Source organism: Pleurotus ostreatus, assembly GCF_014466165.1.
Source record: "Pleurotus ostreatus strain PC9 chromosome Unknown scaffold_1, whole genome shotgun sequence".
Classification (NCBI taxonomy): domain Eukaryota; kingdom Fungi; phylum Basidiomycota; class Agaricomycetes; order Agaricales; family Pleurotaceae; genus Pleurotus; species Pleurotus ostreatus.
Window position 1 is genome coordinate 3738479 of NW_023503156.1, and position 10997 is coordinate 3749475.

The window sequence follows — 10997 nt, forward strand, 5'->3', positions numbered from 1 at the left end:
AGTGTGTACACACTGCGAACACACATGTACACTCGTATTTATAGTTCCCCGGTGTTCACATTTTGCACTGTTTGTTGGAGCTGAGTTCACACTTACGTGTATCACTCGGGTATGAATTGTCAACATGTATATATTTCTTGCGGGCAATCTCTATTGCCTAGGGATCCTGTACGTCTTCTTACCCCCCCAATTTTCCTCCTCATTGATTGTTTTACCAGCACCACCAGATCGCTTCAAGATGACTCCCGTCAACATTTTTCAATTCTCTATCAAAGACCAGAAGCACAGTTTCGAGCTCGAGATCCCCCCCAGTGCGCATGGTCACGTCCTCCACATTTCTATCGATGGCACGACAAACAAGGGCACTGTCACGGTCTCGAATAACACCGCCGTCCCTTATGCCGATCCTGAGCGACCACATCCTGGTAACACCTCGCATTGTCACGGCGAAACGGCGCTAGATGAATCGGTAAAAAATTGGCGACCCTTCGGTGGTCAACAACCCACTGGCACTTCTAGCCGTGTCCCGGCAACTTACCATACTAGTCGTAGCGTGTTCTTGCCGGGAAAGCGGGATACCAAGGCCACAGATCAGGAGCGCCCGTCTGGCGAGGACACCACTCGATCTCCCCGACGTTATCATGGCATTACAGTTTACCCGCCTACAAGCACCCTACCCAAGCAATTCGCTTCCCCTTCTCGTCCTCGGGATAACACTACTCTCAAGCCCGATGGCTCCAACCGATTTCACTCTTGCGGTCGGGATGACCCTGATTACGATGCTGAGGATAGCATGCCGACATGGGCTGAGTTGCGTGAGGTTTACCATGGTTCGAAGGAGCAGAAGTGCACTATCGTAGATAATGATGAACCAGATGGTTATCCTGCCGACGACATCAACGACGACCCTAACCATCCCAGCAACCTTCCTGTTCCATTTCATCGACTTCCTCCCAGAGCAGCCGTAGACGGTGATCTCCACCCTGAGATGTTTGCCGTTCCCCTCGAATTCCGTCATAAGTACAACGCCCCGGCTGCGCGCAATGGTGCCGGCAAGCAATGGTGGGTGGTTGCCAAAGGGTACGAGATTGGTGTTTTCTGCGACAAGTGGTAGGTTGCTTCAGGTACCAGCTTTATGCGTAGACTTACGAATATATTCTTTGTTTAGGGTGTACATTCAGGCGTTAACCTCATCCATCGGGTTTCAGAAGAAAGCCCAATCGTGGAAGCAGGCCATAGCGTTCTATAATGAATACGAACGATCATCGAAAACGCAAAGGCTCATTAAATAATTTAGCTATTTTGTTACCTGTTGAATGTATGACTGTTCATCTTTGCGAAATTTGAGACTTTGAGAGAGCGACGGACAGTAGATTTGACAGCCAGAAGTCGGTGAAATCCACGTTGATCGAAATAGGTTCGTGGAATCAGATATCATTATTCCAGTCTTAAGAATGTCAAGCATGTTCATGAATTTGGCCGAGTTATCGAGGTTCGTCTAGAAATGTTGAGATTATCATAATGTAGTTCTAGTTATTGTTACGCTACGACGGTTGTTGAATATAGCACATGCGACTGATTGCGGCTAATGAGCTCACCTCATGTATTCCATGCGGCAATTCACTCTAGGTATTTAAGCTTACACTCAACCAGGTTTTAAGTCACCATGGACAGACCTCCTCGAAAGCGCAAGAAGTCCTCAAAAGCCTTGTCCTCGCTGTGCTTCATTTCCAGTGCTTCGGGTGCTTCGCAGTCATCTGTCACAGATCCAATCGAGCTGCTTCACGATCCATCCACCCCATCGTCGATAGCGCAGAATACTGTCAGATATACCTCCCGAATAGTACAGAAGTCAGTTCATGGCAGATATCGCGAGTCAACAAGTACCTTCGAACATGTTTCCAATGAGGAAGTAAGTTCCTCCATGACTGATGAGCAAGGCGCTAGCGCTAGCGCTAATGCTGAATCGCCTGGTGGTAATGCTGAGTCACCCAGCGCTAATGCTGAATCAGCCAACCCAAGTCCTGTCGACGTGGCCCCCAATCCTACCAGCAGCGACGATGTTCACGAGGTGTTCGAGGTGTGTCCTTCGCCATGGGTTCTTCTTCTCATCTAATGTACTCCCCCACCGTAAAAGTCTCCTCTCCCACATCGTCTTCAACTATGGGCTTCGGATCGTCGCCAGGCTTACCTCGAAGAACTGTATCGACTCGACGGCCGAAGTTCCAGCTCCAGCTCTGAACAATGTTGCAGCGAGGGAGTAGTTCCCTGTGAAAACAAGGGTGAATACCGATGCATTGATTGCTTCGATACGAGACTCTACTGCGCAATATGTGTTCTTCGTCAACACCGTCGCACTCCCCTTCATCGCATTGAGGTCAGTTTGTCTTCCAATTGCGCGTCACTGATGACTTACCTAGAGACTTAGGTCTGGCAAGATGATTGTTTCACTCGCACATCTCTTTGTGAGCTTGGCCATGTCATACAATTGGGTCATTACCACGGCGAGATATGCGCTCTCCCCAGTATCATACGCAAGGGATTCTATGTTATCGACGTGTCCGGGATCCATCTAGTATCCATCCGCTTTTGCGGCTGTCAATTCATCAGTGACGACGTTCAACTCCTGCGATATCGGTGGTACCCCGCATCTTCCGTGAAACCCCAAACGGCCTTCACCCTCGATCTTCTCAACACATTTCAAATCATAACGTTGCAAGGAAAGCTTTCCGCTTACGACTTTTATCTCTCTATTGAGCGCAAGACCAACAATGCGGGAACCAAGGACCTCCAAGTATGTTGTTCCTTTTTTACTGCTAATTGAACTCGTTACTCACTGTTGCATAGTCACGATATGATCAATTCCTTTCCTGCGTACGACAATTCCGCCACCTTCGCATGTTGAAACGCGCTGGCTTAGGCATGGACATGGTACCGGTTTCCTCGACAAAACCTGGCTCATATGCTGTCGAATGTCCTGCATGTCCTCATCCCGGAATCAACCTCCCTGACGGCTGGGAACGCGAACCAGAGTCGACGAGGTGCGTAAGCTCTGTGTCAAATGCCGGTTTCTTTTGCTGAACCCGCTCTAGATGGCTGTATGGGTTGAACTTGACGATCGACGCCAACTTCCGCCTTAAGAACAAGGATAGATCACTTGAAAAAGATGAGCCACTTGGTGATGGCTGGGGTCACTGGGTCTCTGAGGATCCGTACAAGGCATACCTTGAGGCGAATACAGACGAGCCTGAGGTACGTCAACTCCTTCGTTACTGACTTCCTCGCTCACGCATTATTTCAGCCTAATCTTTGTGATTCGGAGCTCCGCGCAGTCGACCATGCCAATAAACGGCGTTCCCAAGGCTACGTGTCGACTGGTGTCGCTGGTGTGATATGCGCCCGCCATGGTCTTGTTCGCAGAAATGGACTAGGCAACCTACAGAAGGGCGAGAGGTACGTGACGTCCATGTACTTTCGTTGCACCTCACTAACTTAAAGCCAGATATGCAAACACCGATTTCATTGTTTTATCAACCCTCAAGGATCATCCATTCACCCGCTTAGTTCTGTCCTACGATATCTGTTGTCAGTGGTCGAGGAATCTTTGGAACCGTATCACTGGCTTTCCCGAAGACATCCGCCTCTCGAGGGAGGCATTCGACCGTATCGCTTTCGTTATCCCCAAATTCCACCTCTATGGTCATGGCGACAAGTGCCAAATTGCCTACTCGTTGAATTATCTACCTTGGTCGGCAGAAACTGATGGGGAAGATCCGGAGCGATGGTGGTCACACATTAATCCCGTCAGTATGAGCACGAAGGTCATGGGCCCTGGCTCTCGAGCAGACACTATCGACGATCATGCAGCCGCGTGGAATTGGAGAAAGATCGTGAACTTTGGTAAGTTTGCAAGCACCGTGTTATCATCAAGACTCTAATCTCACTTCAGGTAAATCCCTGCTCAGCCACTATCAAAAGGCTATCTTGATGAGCGCACGCCACGCCGCTCTCCATGCCGAATACTCGGCTGAGTTTAGTGAAGCCGATCTTACAGCTTGGACGCAATTAATTATTGATTGGGAAATCGACCGCTCGAAACCTAATCCCTTCGAAGAAAAGGAAAAGCGTGAGTCGAAACGGAAAATGGCGATTATCGTTTCATTAATCATGCTACTAGACCGCTCCATGGCCGACATCCGCCTTGAATTGGCCAGAGAAGAAGTCGCTGAGCCTGCTCGCATGCAATCCGTTGGGACGAATGAGTTCCTGTATAAGGGACTAGAACTAGAAGAGCTTCAGTAAGTACCCCCCGCACTTTGGTGGTATCGGACTCTCATTGGCTTTCGGTTAGGCGTGTCATAGCAGCCTCTGCAAAGGAGAAGACGACACTTCAAGCTGCCGAGCTCCAAGAGAAGAGAAATAATTTAGGTCGTCGCATAGAGCTTTGGCGCGCCGAGCAGGCCGAATACATGCCTTCCATTTCCTCCGATCTTGAACAGCGTGCAGGTTCAACACCTGAGAAAATCTCTCTCCTTCTACCATCACAGGTTCCCGCTACGTCAGAACTTACCTCGATCCGAGATAAAGAGATGCGTATTCGCCTTGCTCAAGCCGACGACGCTTTGATGGAGCTTCGACGGTTACTGCGGATCACGGCTGGCCTGACAGAGTACAAATACACTCAAGTTGGTTTCGCTCAAGCTGCTAACACCCGCGCGCGTTCGCAAATCAATCGCTTCAAGGACAAGGTCCTTCTCACAGCTCAACGCTATCGTGCCGCACATCAGGCGCTCCTCTCACTTAACCCTCAAGGTGATTGGATTACGCGCCTTCGCAGGCTGGACGATGCCGATATTCGGTGGCCAGGTCGTAATCAAGATGAAGCCGAAGGTACTCGAGAAATCTCGTGGATATGGCGCGCTAGTGGTGCACGAGCCAGTGGGTCAGCGATTCTCCGACCACAACGACCACCAATCCGAAGCCCATTTCAAACCCCTTCATCTCGAGATTTACTCACGTCCTCTCGCCCAACACCGTCACAATCGTCTGCAGGCCCCGAACATTCACCTAGCCTGGCCTCTGATTCAGAGATAGGTGAAGGTTTGTTACACGTTGACTCCTCCCTTTCTCGTACTAATCATACTTTTATACAGCACTCCGCGTTGAATGGGCGAAGTCATACGCACGCGCGGCTCGGTGGGCCGAAGAAGTATCACTTGTTATAGAGGAGATGAGGCGTGTAGTGGTTTACTTGGATTGGAAGGCACAGTGGTGGCGAAGTCGTTGTCAGCAACGACCCGACGTGGCTCGTGCGTTGCAAGAAGGCATGAATGCGTATGCTAGTCGCCAATCGAAGATGCTTTGTACGATGCGTGCACAATTTGCGGCGGCATGGTTACCAGTTTTGCGAGGTCATAATAGGGATGTTCGGCAGACTGCGACGGGATAATGTCTTAGGCTACGAATTTACTTTTGTACGAACTTATGTGAACTACGTTGATTGTGAGTTAACTGGAGCGGAGTTAATTATAAAGTGTGAACACTTGTGGACTTGTGTGAAAAAAAAAAAAGTGTGTTAACACAGTTGAAAATGTACATGTATTGTGTTAATACACTTCTGTAGATACCTGTATAGTGTTAATACACTTCTAGTAGTGTGTTAATACACTTCTATACATGCCTGTACTGTGTCCATACACTTCTAGTAGTGTGTTAACACACTCCCGTGGGTACCTGTATAGTGTTAATACACTCCCGTGGGTACCTGTATAGTGTTAATACACTTCTAGTAGTGTGTTAATACACTTCTGTAGATACCTGTAATGTGTTAATACACTTCTAGTACTGTGTTAATACACTTCTATACATGCCTGTACTGTGTCCATACACTTCTAGTAGTGTGTTAACACACTCCCGTGGGTACCTGTATAGTGTTAATACACTCCCGTGGGTACCTGTATAGTGTTAATACACTTCTAGTAGTGTGTTAATACACTTCTGTAGATACCTGTAATGTGTTAATACACTTCTAGTACTGTGTTAATACACTTCTATACATGCCTGTACTGTGTCCATACACTTCTAGTAGTGTGTTAACACACTCCCGTGGGTACCTGTATAGTGTTAATACACTCCCGTGGGTACCTGTATAGTGTTAATACACTTCTAGTAGTGTGTTAATACACTTCTGTAGATACCTGTAATGTGTTAATACACTTCTAGTACTGTGTTAATACACTTCTATACATGCCTGTACTGTGTTCATACACTTCTAGTAGTGTGTTAATACACTCCCGTGGGTACCTGTACTGTGTTAATACATTACTAGAAGTGTGTTAATACACTTCTATACATACATGCACTGTGTTCATACACTAGTACAGTGTGTTAATACACTCCCCATACATACATGCACTGTGTTAATACACTCCCCATACATACCTGCTCCATGTTAATACACTGTAGTAATGTGTTAACACGCTTGCTGTACATACCTGTACTGTGTTAATACACTCCCATGGGTACCTGTACTGTGTTAATACACTTCTAGTACTGCGTGAACACACTCCCCATACATACATGCACAGCGTTCATACCTATATATATGCATGTGTTAACACAGTTCTCATCTTTGCTGACTGTGTGTTAATACAGTACAATGTGTTAACACACTCAACAGTTACTGCGTTGTGTGAACCCTATACTTACAGCAATACTTGGTACTGTGTTAACAAAAGTAGCTAGGACTACTGTTCGTTCCGTGCACTCCGACTCCCCCTATCCCCTGGCGACCCCTCTCCGACTCCTCGGACGCACTCGCACATGACTCGGACGTCACGAACCCGTACCGGACACACGTGATATCGGATCAGACAGCGCGGATCAATCTTTCGTATATCTTTTGTTCTCGGACTCTAATACTTGGACTACACTAGCACCATTATTCGTTCCTGGTGCCTTTTCGTCTCGGACTTTTCCTTCATCTGACATTTTTCTTAGCTACAAAAGCCTCCTGTACTCGTAGTTAGAAGAATCAGATTTGTTTCCCCCCCACATCGAGTCAGATTCTAAGCCGTCCGAACCTTTCTTCTCATCCGTTGTCAGAGTCTGCCGCTGTCCGAGTCCGAGCCCGAGTCCGATCCGAAGTTGCTTTCTCCTGCCGTGCTTGTCATTCTCCTGCCGTCCTCGTCGTACTATCCGAAGCCAAGTTATCTGTTTGCGTCCGAGCGCGTCCGAAGGCATCCGAAGCCGTCCGAAGCGTCCGAAGTTTCTCAGTTGTTCGTTTTCACTCTCGGACTCATCCTTAGCACACTTTACTCACACGGGTGTCGCACGGACTTGTCCTGCCGGAGGCGGACCCTCGCATTTTACTAGACTACACTACTAGTCTACGCGTACATTCACTACTACAATACACAACACCGATGCACGCTGCAGGCCCTGGTGGACTGCGGAGCCACCGGAGTCTTTATGCATCCGCGCTTTGCGGATGCTCATGGTTTCACCCGACGCAGGCTGTCCGGTCCGATCCCGGTCTTCAATGTCGACGGATCACCAAACAAAAACGGATCCATCTCCGAAGTCGTGGACCTTGTACTCCGGTTCAAGGATCACACGGAACGGATGCTTTTCGCGGTCACTAACATCGGACGCCAGGACGTCATTCTCGGATACACCTGGCTCCGGAAGCATAACCCCGAGATTGACTGGCAGACGAAGGAGGTGACCATGAGCTGCTGTCCGTCCGGATGCGATACCTGTCGGAAGGAGTTCCGCCATGACAAGCTGACCCGACGCAAGGAGTCCGTACGACTCCGGGAGTGTCGTACAGGTCCGATGCCAATGGTCGAGGAACTGCACTCGGACGATCTCCCGCAGCTTCAGGACTGCGAGGATGACGACGAGGATGATGAGGCCACAACTCCGGACGACTCCGGACTAGAGAAGGGCGACTGTATCTTCGCAGCCATTCCTCCTCCGACTCCGGAGTACCTTCGGAGTCTTCAGGAAGAACACGTCTGAGCTTCGGAGTCTTCAGGAAGAACACGTCCGAGCTTCGGAGACGGTCTCGCAGCGCCTCGCATTGGCTTTCCAGCGCAACAAGCCCCATGATCCTCGGAACAGCGCAGTTCCGGGCTTCCTCCGAGAATTCGAGGACGTCTTCGCCAAGGAGTCCTTTGATGAACTGCCCATGCCGCGTCCGTGGGATCACGCCATTGAGCTAGTGGACGGAGCGGAACCGACCTCTACCAAGTGCTACCCGCTGTCCCCCGCGGAGCAGAAACAGCTGGACGAGTTTCTGGAAGAAAATCTCCGGACTGGTCGGATCCGCCCCAGCAAGTCGCCCATGGCCGCCCCGGTGTTCTTTGTTAAGAAGAAGGACGGATCGCTCCGCTTGGTCCAGGACTACCGGAAGCTCAACAGCATGACAGTCAAGAACCGGTACCCACTTCCGCTCATCTCGGACTTGGTGGATAAACTCCGGAACGCTCGCTACTTCTCCAAGCTCGACGTCCGGTGGGGGTTTCAACAACGTCCGGATCAAGGAGGGCGACGAGTGGAAGGCCGCGTTCCGGACTACGCGCGGACTCTTCGAGCCGTTGGTAATGTTCTTCGGACTGACGAATAGCCCATCTACCTTCCAGACCATGATGAACGACCTCTTCCAGGAGCTCATTACGGAAGGTGTGGTCATTATCTATCTGGATGACATTCTGATCTACACCAAGATGCGCGAAGAGCATCGCCAGGTCCTCAAGCGTGTCCTGGAGATCCTCCAGCGGAACAAGCTCTTCCTCCGAGCAGACAAGTGCGAATTCGAGCAGACCAAGGTGGAGTATCTCGGTGTCGTCATCTCCGAGGGTAAGATCGAGATGGATCCCGTGAAGGTTTCCGGAGTCGCGGACTGGCCGACCCCTCGGACTCGGACTGAACTCCAATCCTTCCTCGGGTTCATCAATTTCTACCGCCGCTTCATCAAGGACTACTCGCATATCGCTCGGCCTCTCTTCGACCTCACTTGCGCGAAGGAATGGCAGTGGAACGACTCCGCTCAATCCGCGTTTCTTCGGATCAAGGAGCTGATCACTTCGGAGCCCGTTCTGGTCTTTCCGAAGGAGGATCGGCCGTACCGGGTTGAAGCGGACTCGTCGGATTACGCTACGGGTGCGGTCTTGTCGCAGCTGGATCCGGATGATGGTAAATGGCATCCTGTCGCATTCTACTCTAAAAGTCTACAGGCTGCGGAGCGGAACTACGAAATACACGACAAGGAGATGCTTTCGATCATCCGGGCACTCGAAGAATGGCGGCACTACCTGGAAGGCGCAGAGACTCCGTTCAAGATCTGGACGGACCACAAGAACCTGGAGTACTTCATCAAGGCCCAGAAACTCAATCGTTGTCAGGCCCGCTGGTCGCTATACCTCTCCCGCTTCGGCTTCACTCTCCAGCATCGTCCGGGTCGGACAATGGGTAAGCCGGATGCTCTCTCGCGCCGCTCGGATCACTCGGATGGTAAGGATGACAACAAGGACGTGGTTTTACTTAAGCCGTCTTACTTTGCCGTCCGTGCCACGGGTGTCACTCTTGAAGGGGAGGAGAAGGATATCCTCATGGCTATCCGGACTGGAGTGCGGAATGCGAAGTTTGAAGATGCAGTGGCAAGGGCGGCAGAGGAGTTGAAGAAGGCCCAGGGCAGTCGCAAGACAGTCCGGAGCGCGGAATGGTCTCAATCGGACGGACTCCTGATGTTCCGGGGTAAGATCTATGTTCCGGACACACCGGACTTGTGTCGGACCATTGTAGCTCAGCACCACGACACCAAGGTCGCAGGACACGCCGGCAGGTGGAAGACCCTCGAGCTCGTTTCGCGCAGCTACTGGTGGCCCAACATGTCCCGGTACGTCGGATCCTACACCCGCCATTGCGACCTTTGTCTCCGGACGAAGGCCCAAAGGCATCCGCCCATGGGTGAACTCCATCCGCTTCCCATTCCGGATGAACGCTGGGATCGTCTGAGTGTCGACTTCATCGTCGAGCTTCCAGAGTCCGATGGATTTGATGCTGTCATGAACGTGGTCGACTCCGTAAGCAAACGCGCCCACTTCATTCCGGCTCACACCACAGTGTCCGCCCTCGGATCCGCGGACTTGTACCTGCAGAACGTCTGGAAGCTGCACGGACTCCCTCGTCCCGTTGTGTCCGACCGGGGTCCGCAATTCGTCGCAGAGTTCACCCGAGAAGTCTACCGGATGCTCGGAATCAAGCTGGCTGCCTCCACTGCGTACCACCCTCAGTCCGACGGACAGACGGAACGGACCAACCAGGAACTCGAGTCCTATCTCCGGATCTTCGTCAGGAGAGCGTCAGGACTGACTGGGCTCGCCTCCTACCTATGGCGGAGTTTGCGTACAACAACCGGGTCCATGCGTCCACTCAGCAGTCACCCTTCCTCCTGGATACCGGCCGTCATCCTCGTCTCGGGTTCGAACCTCACCAACCACCGTCTCGGATGGAGTCCGCAAACGAGTTTGTAGACCGGATGAAGTCCGCAGTCGACGAGGCTCATTCTGCATTGGTCAAGGCTCAGGACGACATGAAGCGCTACTACGATCAGTGTCGGACTCCTGCTCCGGAGTACCAACCGGGTGACAAGGTCTGGCTGGACTCGTCGGACATCAACCTTGCCCGACCCTCCCGGAAACTCGGACACGCACGACTCGGTCCTTACAAGGTCGTCCGGAAGGTTGGCAAGGCAGCGTACCGACTCCAGCTCCCTCCGGGCTTATCCCGTCTCCATCCCGTCTTCCCGGTGGTCAAACTCTCTCCCTTCGTTCCGGACCCCATTCCGGGTAGACGCCCTGTCGCTCCGCCACCTCCGCAGCTCGTTGACGGAGAAGAGGAGCATGAGGTAGAAGAGGTCCGGAATAGCAGACGGTTCGGTCGGGTCCTGAAGTACCTGGTGCGTTGGCGAGGCTATGGTATCGAGCACGACT

At 51.3% G+C, this 10997-nt stretch overlaps 2 protein-coding genes across 2 annotated transcripts; both read left to right on the plus strand.

Moving 5' to 3' along the window:
• Positions 1–238: 238 nt before the first annotated feature.
• Positions 239–1292, plus strand: PC9H_001379 (uncharacterized protein; the record flags this gene model as incomplete). Its single annotated transcript, XM_036771029.1, has 2 exons — positions 239–1110; positions 1169–1292. The coding sequence occupies 2 exons, from the start codon at positions 239–241 to the stop codon at positions 1290–1292; spliced, it is 996 nt and encodes a 331-aa protein (XP_036636874.1).
• Positions 1293–1666: 374 nt separating this feature from the next.
• On the plus strand, positions 1667–5449 carry PC9H_001380 (uncharacterized protein; the record flags this gene model as incomplete). Its single annotated transcript, XM_036771030.1, has 12 exons — positions 1667–2080; positions 2138–2202; positions 2254–2377; positions 2429–2794; positions 2848–3041; positions 3093–3252; positions 3302–3453; positions 3503–3900; positions 3950–4126; positions 4178–4298; positions 4352–5100; positions 5154–5449. The coding sequence occupies 12 exons, from the start codon at positions 1667–1669 to the stop codon at positions 5447–5449; spliced, it is 3216 nt and encodes a 1071-aa protein (XP_036636875.1).
• Positions 5450–10997: the final 5548 nt, after the last annotated feature.